The sequence below is a fragment of the Aotus nancymaae genome, unplaced genomic scaffold (assembly GCF_030222135.1).
Source record: "Aotus nancymaae isolate 86718 unplaced genomic scaffold, 86718_ANA_hifiasm-v0.15.2.pri h1tg000064l_1, whole genome shotgun sequence".
In the NCBI taxonomy this organism is placed as follows: Eukaryota; Metazoa; Chordata; class Mammalia; order Primates; family Aotidae; genus Aotus; species Aotus nancymaae.
Genome location: NW_026988479.1, coordinates 20,748,776 through 20,766,958, shown reverse-complemented (window position 1 = coordinate 20,766,958; position 18,183 = coordinate 20,748,776). Strand labels below are relative to the sequence as shown.

The window sequence follows — 18,183 nt, the reverse complement described above, 5'->3', positions numbered from 1 at the left end:
CTGACCAGCTATATGAACTTGACTGAGCTATTTAATTTTCTGTGTCTCACGTTCCTCATCTGTAAAAGGGGGACAATATCAGAACCTACTAAATAAAGTATCGTGAGGCATAAATGAGCTATGTACATAAAGCACTTAGGATAGGATGTGGCAACAACAAATGATAAGCTGTTATTGTTGTTTTGAGGCAGAGTCTCGTTCTGTCACCCAGGCTGGGTGCAGTGATGCGATCTTGTCTCACTGCAACCTCTGCCTCTTGGGTTCAAGTGATTCTCCTGCCTCAGCCTCCTGAGTAGCTGAGATCACAGGAACCTGCCACCACGTTCGGCTAATTTATATATTGTTAATAGAGACATGGTTTTGCCATGTTGGCCAGGCTGGTCTCGAACTCCTGACCTCAGGTGATCCCCCTGCCTTGGCCTCCCAAAGGGCTGGAATTACAGGTGTGAACCACCATGCCCAGCCCCTGTTGCTGTTTTAAGAGACAAGGTCTCACCATGTTGCCCAGGCTGGTCTCAAACTCCTGGCTCAAGCTGGTTGTCGTTATTAACATTATTTTAAAAGCAAAATGCAAGACAGTTAAAAGCAATAACTTATTTTCCCCATTATGACATTATAAACAAATGTTTAGTGGTTACAATGAGCCTGTCTTTGGAATCAACCCAATGTGGATTTAAATCAGAGTGCCCTCCCTCATAGAGTAGGGATGAACTTAACCTCTCTCTGGGTGAAATATGAAGAATATTGCCTATCTTATGAGTACGAGAGTAAAGGAGATTGTATAAAGAAGTGCTTAAAATACCTTGGCACATAATAAATACTTCATAAATGGTAATTGTTATCTTTTCATTATGACCCTAATTGGCATATTTCCTTCTAGTCTCATGTGCAAATTTTAAACACAGTCATAATTACAGCATTAGTACAATTTCATTTCTTGCTTTTTTCAAGTAATATTTTATAATAAATGCCTTTCACAGTAACTACATAAACTTCAAAGTCATCATTTTAATGATTATATAATATGTCATTAAATAATTATGTAATAATTTATATTGCCCTTTCTTTACTATTGAGCATTTTGGTTATTTCCACTTTTACCATTACGAATGACAGCATGTGAAACAACTTTATACATATAACCTTTCCTATTTTGTACTATTACCTTAGGAAAGATTCCCTGAAGCACTCTTAATTGTATGTGACTGCTTTCATGATCCTTTGAATGAGTTTTTCATCTCTGTCACTGAAAGATAGACTTCTGTTTAAGGCTTACCACTTTATCCTCAGTACCTAGCACATCATCATTGCTCAATAAATATTTATTTATTGAATTATTGAACAAATGAACATATTATCATATTGTTTTCCAAAAGTGGTTAGACTTTATGTTTTCATTCTGTTATCTTTTAGCAACACTCTTAAAAGCAGAGGCATTTTCTATATGGCACAGGGGTAATTAGAAAGATAACAGTAACAGGTAATATTTTTCGAGTTCTTTCTATGCCCCATCCTGAGTATGTTGCATGTATTGCCTCATCCACGTTGCTTAGCATCCACCATCCAATTCTCTATAGTGAGTACTATTATTTCAAGATCTTTGGGGTATCACTTTTCTGGCTGGAAACCTGTGACTGGTGGCACCCTTGCCTAAGTTTTGTGTGGGCCTGCTGGGCCCATTCCACCCACGTGGTCTGGCAGGCTGTGCTCAGTTCACACTACTGCCCTGGATCCCACACTTCCAAGGGAGATTGTGAGTCAGGCGTGGAGCAGCGAAGGGTGCATGAGCAAATGTAGAATACAGCCACTGAGCAGTTGGGCACACCAGCTGCTGCCATGGGTCAGGCAGCTCTAGGTACTGGCATGGGTGTCATTTCTTTGTGAGGTTGTGGCTGGACCAGGCACACTACAAACAGCTTTCTTGGGGAACTCACAGTATGTAGCTCCTTTCTGTAGCCAGGGTGTCCTGTAAAGTGTTCAGCCCCTAGCTGAGTGGAGACCCTGGAGTGGGAAACTTCTCTCTGCAGGCAGGTCGTCCAGTCGTCTCTGTAGCTTTCAGCAGAGAGGAGTCCCTGGAGTGGGTTGCTCCCCTCTGCAGTTGATAGTACTATCTCTGCAGCTCTCAGCAGAGAGGAGGCCCTGAAGTGGGTAGCTCTTCTCTGTGGCTGGTTGTCCCAACATCTGCTGAGCTCTGACTGAACCCAGGGCTTTTACGGGCCTCAGAGGGAAGGAAGTATGCACAGGTTGGTCCATGGGTGGCCATGGTCGGTCCCAGAAAAGACACACAGATTCCCATTCAGGTGGGTCTGGCAGCCCCACCTCCAGCCTTTAGGCCCTCCCTAGCCTGAAAATGGGGCTTCACTAGGGACCTGCTCCTTTCTCTCCAGGAACCTGTCTACCTCCTGCTGCCGTTCATATTGCTCATGTTCAGCCCTGGTGTTGCTCTAAGATTGGAGCAGATGCCAACAGCTGGGAGAAGCCAGGCAGCAGGGGCAGGCACTTCCAAGCCGGTGAGTGCAGGGGGCCCTTCCTGCCACCCCCTGTCCCCAAGAGTGTAGGGATGCCTTGGTTCACAGCATGCTTTGGGTGGCTGCAGCTGTGCCCTTGGGGACAGAACTCCTGACTGCTCTGTGGAGCAGCAGGCCCAGGTCTGCAACTGCAGTTTGGGCGGCTGTTAACTGTGCCCAGGAGGGTGGGGCTCCTACCTGCCCCTGGGCTCCTGCCAGCTCTGTGGAGTGTGCAGACCTGGCAGTGCCTCCCTGTTGCAGCCAGCAGTGATGGCAGTGGCAGGCCATTTGGAACAGCTGCTGCCATCACTATCATTACAATTTCATAGATGAGGAGACATAGAGAGGTGAGTTGACTTGCCCAAGATCACACAAATGGTGAGTGGTAGAATCCAGATTTAAACCAGACAGTGGGACTCAGACTGAGCACATACTCAAGAGGCTGTTGTGGGAGGATTGCTTGAGCCCAGGAGTTCAATGCTTCAGTGAGCTATGATTGCACTGCTGCACTCCAGCCTGGGCAACGGAGTGAGACCCCAACTCTAAAATGAAACAGGAAATTCCCCCTCATTTTACTTTTCCAGCAGCTCACTCCTTTACTTCAGCCGCGGTAAAAAACTATTTTCTAGAGAACCTGAATTTGTTGGCCAGATTCCATATAAGATGTGGATCAGAGCTGTCCCTCAGTCTTGAGAATTTTGCATCAGTCCCAAACAAGACCCAGAATTGCTTACTGCACTTGGGTTTTTAAAACAACCTCCCCTTGCAGTTCACCAAGTAAAGGATTTGTGAATTTTTTAAAAATAGAAGCTTTAATTTTTTTTTTATTCAAAGGAAGAATTTTATTAGATTGTTTAACATTAAAGACAGATAGTAGATTTGGAACATCGTCCATGTGGGAGATATTAATCCATGCAGGGATATTTCAACCAAATCATATCAAGAATATCCCAGAGATTAACCAAGAACACTCCCCACTTAGTTAGCAACTGAAATAGTAGAGCAACTTTTAGGAAGTATCATTATTACGTCTATTTCTTCAGTGTCTCCTTCCCCTTACCAGTTTATTACAGGGTTTGGAAGCTTTAAAGAGCATTTGTGTATACAGTAGTCCCTTTTATCTTTGGTGGATATGTTCCAAGACCCCCAGTGGATACCTGAAACCATGGATAGTATGGAACTCTACAGGTACTATGTACAAATTTCGTTTTCTTTCTTCACAATTTCATGGATAGAAGACTTGTTCTTACCATAGATCTTGTAACCTTAGCATATGATTTTTTCCTTCTTTCTTTCTTTCTTTGTTTCTTTGTTTTTCTTTTCTTTTCTTCTTTTCTTTTCTTTTCTTTCTTCATTTGAGAACTTTCACCTTTTCATTTACAGGAAGCACATTGTGGCTTCTCTTTTAGCTGAATTGCCAGCATCACTACTTTTGCACTTTGGGGCCCTTATGAAGAAATAAGGGTTACTTGAACACAAGCACAGGAATACTGCAGCAGCTGATCTGATAGCTCGGAGGTCTACAGAGTGACTAATAGGCCAGTAGTGTCTACAGTGTGGCTATGCTAGACAAAGAGATGATTCATGTACCAGGACAGAAGATTTCATCACATTTCTTAGAACATCATACACTTAAAAACCTATGAATTGTTTATTTCTGAAATTTTCCACTTAATATTTTTGGACCACAGTTGACTGTTGGTAACTGGAACTGTGGAAAACAAAACTGCAGATAAAGGGTGACTATTTATAAGCACTGCAGGCATTTTTTTCTTTCCAAATAGTTGACTTAAAAACAGCAGATGTTTATTTTTAGGCTATTATCTGCATATAGAGAATTTATTTTTTAATCATTTATTAGCTTTCCTGTATGTAACTTTTTTCTGATTTTTTTTTTTTAATTTGTAGTGTTAAAAGTGTGGAATTAAAACACAAACATCACTTCCTAAATTTGCCACAGACTTACTGTTCTTTCACTCCACAGGTAATGCAAAGGATGAGGAGTGAAGTCAATCCATCATATTTATGTTGCTCTTGTTAGTGACAACACTCTGTCTAACCTTGTACTTCATTCACCCACTGCGGGTTTTGTCCCCAAGAAATGATGACCATGTTCAGTATCGAAAGGCTTTTAGTGGGCAATGAAGGGCCCTCCATATTGGCATTACACAATGGAATTCTAACAGGCAGATATTGTGTTGAAGCAGAAATGCTCCCTGTGGAATGTTTCTCTTCTGGCTTCCCCAGAGTGCACAAGGGAGCTTCGCTTAGTGTCAGCAGAAAACGAAATTCATTTGGATACATGAGAGGGTGCTTTTTTCTTATGGCAATTTCAAGAACTGCATGTTTCCAGTCTCCTCTAAATTAATAAAATTGAAACCACTCAGATGTAGATGGAAATGATTTTTTTTTTGATGGTAGGAAGGACTGTGCCTAAGCTGACATGTCATTTTTTGGTAATTCGAGAAGAAAACCCTATAAACACACCTTCTCAAGGAGATAGTATATGGAGGTCTCAGAGTCACAAAGATCAGGGTCTGAAACTGGGTAATGCTACTTTTTTTTTTTTTTTTTGATATGGAGTCTCATTCTGTCTCCCAGGCTGGAATGCCTGGAGTGTAGTGGCTTGATTTTGGCTCACTTCAACCTCCACCTCCCGGGTTCAAGTGATTCTCCAACCTCAGCCTCCTGACTACCTGGGACCGCAGGCACACATCACCATGCCTGGCTAAGTTTTATATTTTTTTGTGGAGATGATGTTTCACCATGTTGGCCAGGCTGGTCTTGAACTCCTGATCTCAAGTGATTCACCTACCTCAGCCTCCCAAAGTGCTGGGTTTGCAGCCATCAGCCATTGCACCTGGCCTGATTTTGCTGCTTACTAATTGGTTGTCTTTGGTTACATTTTTTAACCTAGCTGAACTTCATTTTTCTTATGTAACTGACTTGTAGGTGGGATGTGATGGTGAAGGCATGTAATGTGCTCAGTACAGACTAGTGGATAGAGGTGTTAGCCTGCTTGCTAATTAGTTCTTTCCCTGGAACTGGATTCTAATTCTGTCTCTGATGACCACTGTGATGTGAGGAAAGCTGGTTTACCCTGCTGGGTCCAGAATTGTGAAAAGGAGTGTTAGTGACTCTCAGAGGTGATGTGAAGAGCCAGGGAAATGTGAACAAGCATGAGGTAAGCCCCTGCTGGTATTTCCTATAAATCACCAGCCTGTAGCCAAATGTGCAGAGGTGCCTTACTGTGGGAGTCCCATTATGAGGGGCCCCTAGTCAGATAGAGTCCATATATCAATCAGTAGCTACTTTTAAGGGCACAGGAAGAATGGGAGGTAATGGTTAACAAAAGTCTGTTGTGTGCCAGTAGCTTTATGTGTTGCTCCTGCAGGGAAATGTGCTATTCTCTTCCCTCCACCCATTTTCAGGCACAGAAACACATTCAGTGAGGTAAGTAAGGACTCATTGTAGAATGAGGTGGAGAAACTCAGAGTTAAATCCTAGGACTGCCACTTGCTAGCTACCTGACCTTGAACAAGTCATTTACGTCTCAGGCTGAGTTTTCTTACCTGGAAATGGTGAGAGCAGAAGTGTCTTAACCTCAAAGGACTGTTGAGAGGGTTAAATGAGATAATGTAGGTAAAGTCTCAGCATAGAGTAAGCTCATAATAAATTATCATTAGATTCAATATTGTTGAGATTTGGTGAGATCAGTTTTTGACTAGAATATGGCTTTGAAAAGTTCTGTTTTGGTGAAAGGAAACACCTAACTTGAAGACACAGTAGACCTACCTTTTATATAAAGAAGTTCATTGACTTAGAGAATTGCATGAACCTAGGGGGAAGGAGAAGGGTAGAGATACAAGATTAAAGCAGGATTATCTGGGCTGTTCGATTTATTTATTATTTGAGCATCAATTGGATTCATTTATTCTGTTAAAGATATTTTTTTGATAAAATGTACAAGCCTGCTGCTAACCATTTTATCTCAGAATAGGGAAGAAACAAGGGAAAATTATAACTGAACTTAAATCTGATCAATAGTGAAAAAATGACTGATAAAGGGGAAATAATAAGAACCTTGTTGCTTTTTGCTTTGGCACACTTGAGAGTATAGGAGTTGGTACTGGGATGCTCTGGTGCCAGTCACTAAAACAGTTCCTTGCTCTTCAACATGAGGAAGCACTGTCTTGTGATTAAGCACAGATGGACTAAGGAAAAATATGTTTCCCCTGAATGGAGATTTCCAGCAGGTAACAGATGACCAACTGTTATAAATGTCATGGATGGGGTATGGCACTGGGGGAGAGGTCATATTTTACATGAAGTGCAAGTGAGGAAAAACAGAATTATATACAGGTCAAATTTCTTAAAATTCAAAATGAAAATACACTGGAAGATGGCGGAAGTAACTGTAAAGCAGGAAAACATCAGCGACTTAAATGTTAGGGTTTATTTGAAAACCAGCAGCATGGAAATGATTTAGTAATCTCTTATTCTGATATTTGATTGCAGGAAATCTCTTTAAATCAGTTGGGCCACTTTTGATTCTTTGCTTAGAGTTTCGTATCTGGACTAGAAAATATAAGGTCCTTTCCAATTTTTAGACTTTATTATTTGGGGATATATTTGAGAATTAAATATTCTCCTTAAGGAGAGAGAAAGCTTTATCATGTGAAGTAAAGACATCTGAATTATTGTATCCATTTAATGTTCTGCAGTTACACCTAAAGATTTGAATTACTTATAAAAATAAAAATGAATCTTACTGAAGAATTTATAGTAGTATGGGAAAATTATATTGAAGCCATACATTCTATCAGGCTATTTCTAATTGAAAAACATTGTATTTAAAACAATTTGTAGATGGGATTGGATATTGATTAATATATTAAGATTCATGCCATTTTGTGTGGGAGCTGGACTAAAATACCTGATTTATTTATCAGGCTCTTTGAATATAGCCAATAAAGAAAGGAAGAAAATCTCTTGCTATGTACCTGCTATGGTTTGAATGTGTCACCTCAAAAGCGTGTGTTGGAAACTTAATCCTTGATGCAACAATGTTGGAAGTGACCTAATGAGAAGTGTTTAGATAGTGAGGGCTCCATCCCTTTGAATGGATTCATCTGATTATAAAAGGGCTTGAAACTGTGAGTTCACTCTCTTGGTTTCTTGTATGTGCTCTCTTGCCAGATGATGCCTTCTGCCATGTTACAACACAGCAAGAAGGCCCTCGCCAGATGCACTCCCTCAATCTTAGATTTCCCAGGCTCCAGCAACATAAGCCAAATGACTTTTTTTTGTTTATAAATCATTCAGTCTATAGTATTCTGTTATAGCAGCACAACATAGACTAGTTCCAACAGTATAGCAGTTCACTTTTGCATTCTCATTTAAACTTCCCAACCCAACAGTGTGGTGAGATTCAAGATCCTGGAATCTTGAGTCTGATTGCTTCCCATCAAATTGAGGTTTAGTTACTGTGTGATTTTGGACAGGTTGTTTATTTCTCTGAGCCTTGGTCGCATCAAAAAAAAAAAAAAGGCAGATGGGAGGGTAAAATAAGTGATTGCAGGCAAAGTGCTTGGCACACAGTATGTGCCAATGAATTTTAACTGTTTATTTTAGATTATTATCAAATGTTATTCCACTTTCTAGATAAAGTTCTGCATCTAAAGGGATTAGACAGCATCAGATTAAAAGTTGCATAAAAGCTGCTTTATTGTAGTAGAAGATCTCTTCCTGGAGAAGTTTCATGCAGTATTTCTCTTACCTTTTGATGAAAAAACTAGATGCAGATCCCTTCCATCTTTCCTTCCTTCTTTCCTCCCTCCCTCCCTCCCATGCAGTTCCCACCCTCATCCATTTTCTTAAGCCTCCTTCTGCTTGGTCTGTCCCTTCATCTCTGTGTGTTACACTCATGGCCAGACTTTGGGACTTACTCAAATCTCTCTTGTTCAAGTGGCTTCTGCAAGTCCTTCCTTCCTGCAACATTAGTCTCTATGTCCTTTCTTCTGTTATACAGTCACTTAGCAACAGGGATACATTCTGAAAAATGTATTATTGGATGATTTTGTCATTGTACAAACCTCATAGAGTACACTCCCACAAACCTAGGTGGTAGAGCCTACAACACACCCAGGCTATATGGTACAGCCAATTGCTCCTAGGCTATAAATCTGTACTCATGTTACTGTATTGAATACTGTAGGCAACTGTAGCACAATGATACCTATTTGTGTATACAAACATAGCTAAATATAGGAAAAGGTACAGTAAACATATGGCATAAGAGATAAAAAAAAAAAATGGTACACCTGTATAAGACACTTACTGTGAATGAAGCTTGCAGGATTGGAATTTGCTGTGGGTGGGCGAGTCAGTAAGTAGTGAATAGGAAGGCCTAGGACATTGCGATGCATTACTGCAGATTTATAAACCTTTTGCACTTAGGCTACACTACATTTATAAAGAAATACTTTTGTTTCTTCAATAACAGAATAACCTTAGCTTGGTTTAACATTTTTAATTCTTTAAAATTTTGAATTTTAACTTTTTGACTATTTTGTCATAACCCTTAGCTTAAAACACAAACACATTATACAGGTATGCAAAAGTATTTTTTCTTTATATCTTTATTTTAGAAACTTTTTTTCTATTTTTAAAATTTTTAATTTTAATTTTTACTTTTTAAACTTTTTTGTTAAAAGCAAAGACACAAACACACACATTAGCCTGGGCCTATACAGAATCAGGATCATCAGTCTCACTGTCTTTCACCTCCACATCTTGTCCCATTGGAAAGTCTTCAGGGGCAGTAATATGGAGCTGTCATCTGCTGTGATAACAATGCCTTCTTCTGGAATACCTCTGAAGGACCTGCCTGAGGCTGTTTTACAGTTAACTTTTTTTCAGAGACAGGGTCTCTCACTTTGTTGCCCAGGCTGGAGTGTAGTGGCATAATCATAGTTCACTGCAGCATCAAACTCCTGAACTCAAGTGATCCTAAGTAGGTAACACTACAGGCTTATGTCACTGCACCTGGCTAATTAATTTTTTTTTTTTAAGAGAAGGAGGTCTTACTATGTTGCCAAGGCTGGTCTCAAACTCCTGTCCTTAAGCAATCCTCTCACTTCAGTTTCTCCAAAGTGCTACCATTCCTGGCCCTATAGTTAACTTTCTTTTTTGTAAGTAGAAGTACATTCTAAAATGATAAAAAGTACAATATAATAAATATATAAACCAGTAATATAGTCACTTATCATTACTGTCAAGTATTAGGATACTATAATTTTATGTGCTATACTTTTATACAAATGGTAGTGCAGTAGGTTTGTTTACCCCAACATCACCACAAAAACATGAGGAATGTGTTGGGTTATGATGCTGTAACAGCTACAAGATCACCAGGTGATAGGATTTTTTCAGCTCCTGTGGAGTCTTGTGGGACCACTATCACATATATCATCTGTCATTGACTGAAACATAATCAAGCAGCACATTACTGTACTTTTTTCTTTTAAAAGTCATAGTACTTCACAGGAGCTCTCTCTCTTCAGTTATTTTTTATTTCTCTATTTCCTCTGAAGAGGGCAATGGCCCCTTGAGTAGAGGCTGCTTGTCTTATCTGCATCCCTGTCCCACATAGTTTCCCTGTCCTTCCTTACACAGAGTGGGTGCTAATACTGTTTATGGTATTTACTCCAAAGCCATGACCCACAGAAAGCAATATTTCCAGTGGGGGTTCTTTAGCACCAGTCTTTTATTACTGATAATTGAGCAATTCTCTTTTGTTAAGAGCTCCCGTGAATGTACCTTTTGAGAACGCTTTAGAAAATTTTTGTTCGGTCTAATATTACTCTCTTCCGAGCTTCCTACATAAATCAGAGCTTCTCAAGGAGGGATCAGTTTTATAGCAAAACAAATAGACTGTTTGAATTTAGCCACCTTTAGTTTCAACTTATTCCTGCTCCTCTAAGACAAGTTTTGTGTTTTTAGTAATAATCAGCTATTTCTCACAGACTCTTACAGTGGAGAATTTGCAAAGTGTTTTGAATCTGAAAGACTCTGAGACTCCTTTGTGGGGATACATTTGGCCAGCAGAGCTCTGGTATTAGGGAAATGAGCCTGCAAGGTAGCTCACTTATCTGTACATTGCCAAATAGAGAAAGATAGCCTTGTAATAGAGAAGAAAAAATCTCAGTGGGGAAAGAAATAATAAAATCAAACTGGTTTACGGTTTGTCAGTCTAAAAAGCTTTTAAGCCTTATCTATAAAGGTAGATCCACTTAATGTTTGTTCTGCATTTCAGGCATCATTGTGTGATAAGTGGTGTAAATTTAGCTCCTTTAAGTCTGATCTCCTGGGGGTTGAGATTTAAGCATTGGAACTTTATTTGAAAGGACTCTATCGATTAGGCTTTGATTTGGTCCTTCTTCACCAAAGAGAGGTACTAAATCGTGGCTTAGCTTCCCTGTTAGGTGTTTTTTTCTCTTTTATTCACTTTACAGGCCTCTCTCTCCCTGCCCCCATTCTCCACGTTCCATTTCTAACTGTTCTGCTTAAAAAGACTGAAGTGGTATGAGAGAGGGGGAAAAAGGGAAAGAAAAATCAACGGTCACTCTGTGAACATAATTGATTCAACAAATAACATCTTTCAGTTCTCAAGGAAAACCTCAATCTTCACTTATGTCAATTAGTGTTCAGTTCAATAAGTGGTGGAGGTCTTAATTTAGATGGATGGGAAAGTTTGCAGGTTCTTACCTCCTAGGGAAGGAGTGTGCTTTTCTTAGTTTAAAGTCATACTGTCTGGATTTATGCATCTACTCTGCAAAAAAGAAGCTTGAAAGAGAATTAATGTGATAGTTTTTATTCTTCCTGAAAATAGAGAAAAGACATTTAATTACTGTCCAGAGATTTGTTAGAATAAAAAAGTGAAACCAGGGAATGAACATTTTCTGGAATCCATTAGACTGTAAACTCCATGAGGGCAGGTACTTTATCTTGTTCATTCACCATTTAATCTCCAGTGCACATAGTAGGTGCATAGTACATATTTGTTAACTGGATCTGTTGTTCAGGGAATAAGAACAAAAAGGGGCACAATTCAGGTTTTCTGTTAAGAATTTAGTTAAATTTCATTTCACTTGTTGCTTCATCCCTTGCCCCCAACCCCCTTTCCCCTAATTCTTTAAATGGCAGGTGGCTTTTAAGAGTGCAGTATATACTATATCTTCAGAAATGATTAAGGAGAACCTATTTCATCAATTCCCAGACTGTCAGAATTGGAAGAGATCTCAGAGATGATGTAAAGTTGCTATTTATAAATTCTTGTAAATGAACTGCTTGTTTCAGAATCACATTGAAACATGAATGTTCCCTGACTCCCTTGTAAGACTTATGAAGGGATTGGCTCACTTACTCAGCTCACAGCTCTCAACTCCTTGTAGGAGGGGGAGCACACAGGTGAGCAGGTGCAAGGGCCAGGATGAGTGCTTCTGGGCAACCAGCAGGAGCAGAACTCTGTGCAGCCCTGCAGCAGCATCTAGAGGTTGCCTGTGACCCTCAGAACCTCAGAGGGTGCATGTTACAGTGTGCTATTTTAGCTTTGTTATTCATGGATGGCTTAAGTGTTAAACAGCTCAATGAAAGGGTCAATGTGATAGCCTCTTGTACGTGCACCCAGGTCCTTGTCTGGCATCCAGGAAGAATCAGGTTGTATGAAAGAATTGAAGGATGGCGAATGTGGAGGATTTTATTGAGCAGTGAAAGCGGCTATCAGTGGGATGGGGAGCTGGAAAGGGGATGGAGTGGAAACGTGGTGTTCTCCTGGAGTTTGGCTGTCCCTGGCTGAATTCTTCTCTGAGATCCTGCCATCAAGCCATCCCTCTAAAGTCAAGCTGCTTCTCTCCAATGTCCAGATGCTTCTTCTCTTCTCTCCTCTGCAACTCTGCAACTCTGCTACTCTACTGGTGTGGCCTGGGGTTTTTATGGGTACAGGATGAGGAGTAGGGTGGGCCGGGGTGGTTCTGGAAAAGATAACATTCATATGGGAAAACAGGAATGCATGTTTTCACTTTGGGCCACAGATCCAGGCTTGAAGGTGTGGCCCTCACCAGGGACTGCCCTTTTCTATCCAGTATTTTCCTGCCACCTTTCCTTATCAACATGAGGTATGTTTTACATGTACAGACTCGGGCCTGAGCTTTGAAATTTGTGACTGAGTCAAACACACTCTTGGGTAGACTCTTGGGAGTCTGTTTTCTTTTGTGACTTCCCCTAGTAATGTTAGTGTGAAGCTGGGTATAGAAAGCACTAATCCCATCTGCCTCTCAGTGCCCTGACCTCTGTGGTCTACGTTACTCTTTGGTAAAGTGATCAGCCTAAGGTACCCAGCAGAATGATTGGTGGAGCTGTGATAAGAACTCAGGTCTCCTACCTCTGTCAATGGTGCTCCTGGTCCTATGGTTTGCTGCTTTGGTTTAGCAAACACTCTTACTACTCAGCATTCTCTCAAGATCCAGTAATACTTCTTCCTTCCAAGATAATGGTAGTATTTGTGGTGAAGGCCAGGCAGAATCTGAAGGAAATACTAACTTTACTTTCATCTACTTTGATGTTAAATATATTTTATTGTCTTCTCTAGCGATGCCTTTGATTACCCTCCATCCCCATCTCTTGGCTCAGACCCCAAGTCAGAAGTCCCTGCCTTTCTCCTGCAAGTCCACTTGACATTCCCAGCCCTGCCTGATCATAAGAGGATCATATGGATGCCTGTTAAGGGCATAGAGTTCTGGTGCCTGCTTGAGTCCCATTAAATCAGAATCTTCCTGGGAGGGGCCTGGGGACCTGTATTTTAAGTTCCCCTTATTATTATTATTATTATCTGCAACAATTCTCAGGCTCAGGTATCTGAAAATAGCAGCTTCCTTTCCCTTGCGTCCAACTTTGATGTCCTGGAGACCCCAGTTTATAATTACATCATAACTCTGTCTTCCCATTTGAAGGTTTATCCTCTCATCTGTAGAACTTGTTCTTTAAGGAGGAAAGGAATTTCTGCTTTTTTCTTTCCTCCAAGGTGGAATTTTCCTGGACAAGATGCTGGGTGGACAGGTGGGTATGAATGTAGCAGAATGAACATTGCAAGAAGGTTCGTGGGTGCCTTTGAAAAGGAAGAGGGTGCCTGTGTTCTTTTCCTGGCTTTATTACTTAATAGTTGTATAACTTTGGGCAAATTATTTAAACCTCTCTGAGTTTATGTTTCCTCGTCAGTAAAATGGGGATAAGGATAGTACTCATTTGGAGGTTTTATGTGCATTAAGGTGTCCAAAGTCAGCTCTTAGGACACAGACACAGTTTGAGATTTGCCTGCAGGGGGTATTGGAGAGTGCAGGAACAACTCTTGTCATGGGGTATAGAAAGAGATTTTTGAACTGTGATGCACTTGCCACAAAGGTCTTAGCTGATCCCTTGGAGAGCTTTGAGGGTTGGATGCTCCTCAGAGTTGTCCCAAATTAAGGGAAGAGGCCAGGTCTTTATATCCCTGTACTTACCAGTCACTGGCTGTGGGCTGCCCCTGGAGGGACATGACTTCAGGTAAGGCAGCTTCCTTTGGCTGAGGGTGGCTGTGTGCCAGAAGCAGCCTACATACAGTCTTGGTGGAAAGGGGAGTGTTTTAGTCCTGGGAGGGATCTCAGTGGTAACACCACAACACTCACTACCCCCAGGTAATACGTGTAAAACCCCAGCAGTGAATCTAGCACATCTATAAATGTTCAATGGATATTAACTATTGCCATTATCATTCTAGCTCTGGCAGGGCCACTTTCAAGAAGTTATTTAACTACACTTGGGCTATTTTCTTATGTTTAAAATGGAGATCCTAAGTTCTGTTCTGCCTACGTCCCTGAGTAGTTCTGAGCACGTGCGGAGACAATGTATGTGAAATAGCTGAGTAAAATAGTATTAAAATGTCAGGTATGGCTATGAGCCTACCTTTTTGAAATGAATATATGACCATAACCTGGATTCTCTGAAGGGAAAAGGTTGTGATAAATGTAAAAGTATTTGTCTGTGAAATAGGGCATTTTAATTTTTTTCTCTTCTTTCTATAGGGAATTAGAATCATGGAGATGCTGCTAAAGGAACAGTGTGGTGCCCCCTTAGCAGAATAAAGAATCATCAGTGAGTACCAAAAGCAAAGTCAGAATTATTTACGCAAGCCGTGTTTTCATGCTTATCAGCCTGGTATTCTATAGCAGCCTCCCTGGGCTATTCACGCTGCACACTTCCCAGTTATATGCACAGAATACTATTTCACAGGTGTTTTATCTATTTAGTACTTTTATTTACTTGGTTCTTTGATTTTCAGAGCAGTTTTGTATTACATGCTGGGTTACAACTCTATTCAAATTGTTAAAACTGTTGCACAATCTACCATGATTGGGAGCCTCAAAGTATCATAGATTTGCAAAGACTGCAGCTCAGATTAACTGAAGCTTAATGTTTTTGTTCTGAAAATAATCAAAGTAGGGCTTTAAAGATGTAATTGGAGCAGGAAGGGAAACAAGGAAGGGGCATGTTGATTGGTAGTGAAACAAATATTTCTTATTAGTCATATATATTTCCAGTGATTCTGAGTAGCTGCCTGAAATGCGATTGAGAGGGATTCTGAGGTCTTGAGAGTAACACCCAGGCTCTGGGTAAGAGTGCCTTGATTGATTAACAGTGTCTGCCCATGGGCACAGGATGGAAGGAAGACAGCACTCATGCTGAAGCACACGCAACATCTAGTTTAGGGCAAATGGTGTAGGGTTAACAGATAGTGGGGAATTGCAAAACTACTCAACTCCCTACCCCCACCCCCTAAATTTATATGGTCTAAATCAGGAAGAATGGTTTTTGTAGTGGACATGGCGGGACAGAGTTATTTAAGGGAGAATCAAAGCCCCAAATAAATGAATATGATAGATTTACATCTTACAGAACCTATAGACCTTAGATTTTTAACACCCGAGAGTTGAAACCTTTGAATAAAACAAACTTTGCCTTGGGTAATGTAGAATTAACTCAAATTTTCTTAGGTTAATTTAAAAGTTGAGACACGTGGTCTTGTATAAGCAACCTAGTATTCTAATTGTGATATACAATAAACGTTAAGAGCAGTTAGCCAAAAAGAAGGAAAAGGAACATTCATATACAAGCACTTTGGCATACCAAGCGTGCCGTCCAGACGTGCGAATGAACATCAGTGGGAGAATTATAAAGTCTTTCTGTTTATTTGCAGGTTGGACTCCATTTTGATTAATATTAAGCCCCTGTATAATTAATACATATTAATTCCTTTGTTACTGGAAATCTAAACAAGATATAATTTCATTTAGCATAAGCATGCACATAGCAGGTGCTCTTAAAATGTTGGAATTGAATCTAAATATGGTTTACTCCTACATCCACCCCGTTCCTTTAAAAAATTACAGAGAACAACTTGGCCACATCTCCCTGTTTTTCTCTGCTAGCATATTTGTGAGGCTCACTAAGCAACCTCTGTACTTGCATACTTAGGCACAGATCCCATCTTACTCTGGGAGGTGGGATCTTGAGTCAGCTCCAAGGTAAATGAAGGAATGAGGGGCCTCCATTTCTATGGGAAAGGTGAGCACCTATTGGTCTTCAAACTTCAAATTAGTGGTTTTGAAACTTTCTTGAGCATTAGAGTCATCTGGAGGATTGGTGGACTCTACTCCCCAAGTTCTGATTCAGTAGGTCTGAGATGGGGCCTGAGCATTTGTGTTTCTAACAGATTTCCATGTGATGGTGATCCTGGTCCTGGGACCACACTTTGAGAATGGCATTTTTAAATGAGTTCACATCTCTGGGTGGAGACAGATGAAATGCCAGGGCACTGAGAAAGCTGTTAAGCTAGGAGTTAGACATTGTTATGTATTTGGTCAACTTTTGATTAATAGGAAGAGTGAGAGGGGGCACCAAGATGGCCAAGAGAAGCCAGTGCCAGAATGCAGCTCACAGTGAATGAGACACAGAGGACTGGAAGACTTCACGGTTCCAAATGAGGTGCCAGGTTCTTTTCTATGGGACTGACAGGGCACTGGAATTGGGCCTAGGGCAGGAGCCCCAGGGCAACAGCCACGCAGGGGGGCAAATCAAGGCAGGGTGAAACGTGCAGCCAGCTTGGAGGATCTGGAGACTTAATCCCCTGGGAGCTCCGTTTTGGATCCTGTGCTTGCCTCATCCCTCCTGCAACCTATGGTCCATGGGGGGCCCTGCCAGATGGTGAGGCACTGTGGGTAGACAATACAAATCTGAGCAGCAGCTACTGCTGGGCTCAGCAAATTGTCTCAGGGACCTGGGTGGGAATTTGGACTAATGCCAGCGGGACGGACCATCCCACTCTGTGAGAGACACCATTGGGAAGGTGGGGCCAATCTCACCTGCAAACAAACTCCAGGGAAGGACCACCTACCCAACAACCTGACTGAACCTGAGAGAGCCCAGCAAAGCCCTCTACAGGCCAAAAAAGATACAGCTCCAACCTCTATAAAAAAAAGTACCCTCAGAGACTCCTCCTGAAATCACCAACTTCAAAGATTAAAGGGAGATAAATCCACGAAGATGGGAAAAAACCAGTGCAAAAAGGATGAAACCACCAAAGAACAGAACACTTCTTCTCCTCCCAAGGATCATAACACCTCACCATCAAGGGAACAAAAAAAGACAGAGAATGAATCTGATGAATTGACAGAAGCAGGCTTCAGAAGGTGGGTAATAACAAACTTCTGTGAATTAAAAGACCATGTTCTAACCCAATGCAAAGAAACTAAGAACCTTGAAAAAAGGTTAGATGAAATGCTAACTAGAATAACTAGCTTAGAGAAGAACATAAACGACTTGATGGAGCTGAAAAACACAGCATGAGAACTTTGCGAGGCATACACAAGTTTCAACAGCCGAATCAATCAAGCAGAAGAAAGGATATCAGAGGTAGAAGATCAAATCAATGAAATAAAATGAGAAGGCAAGATTAGAGAAAAAAGGGTGAAAAGAACAAAGCCTCCAGGAACTATGGGATTATGTGAAAAGACCTAATCTGTGTTTGATCGGCGTACCTGAATATGATGGAGAATGAATCCAAGTTGGAAAACACTCTTCAAGATATTATCCAAGAGAACTTTCCCAACCTAATAAGGCAGGCCAACATTCAAATCCAGGAAATACAGAGAATACCACAAAGATATTCCTCAAGAAGAGCAACCCCAAGGCACATAGTTGTCAGATTCACCAGGGTTGAAATGAAGGAAAAAATCCTAAGGGCAGCCAGAGAGAAAGGTTGGGTCACCCACAAAGGAAAGACCATCAGACTCAGAGCAGATCTCTCAGCAGAAACCCTGCAAGCTAGAAGGGAGTGGGGGCCAATCTTCAACATCCTTAAAGAAAAGAACTTTCAACCCAGAATTTCATATCCGGCCAAATTAAGCTTCATAAGTGAAGGAGAAAAAAAGTCCTTTACGGACAAGCAATTACTGAGAGATTTCATTGCTACAAGACCTGCCTTACAGGAGCTACTGAAGGAAGTACTAAACCGGGAAAGGAACAATCAGTACCAGCCACTGCAAAAATGTACCAAATGGTAAAGAATAACGACAGAATCAAG

At 41.0% G+C, this 18,183-nt stretch overlaps 1 protein-coding gene across 19 annotated transcripts in view; it reads left to right on the top strand.

Annotated features, from left to right (window-relative positions):
- The window catches only part of PRELID2 (PRELI domain containing 2), an 856,521-nt gene that overhangs the window by 65,243 nt on the left and 773,095 nt on the right, over positions 1–18,183 (top strand). For all 19 annotated transcript variants that reach the window (XM_064366453.1, XM_064366452.1, XM_064366460.1 and 16 more), the window contains one exon: positions 14,627–14,696. In XM_064366453.1, coding sequence (XP_064222523.1) covers positions 14,627–14,686 — 60 coding nt within the window. In that variant the 3' untranslated portion in view covers positions 14,687–14,696. The remainder of the gene's footprint in view (positions 1–14,626; positions 14,697–18,183) is intronic.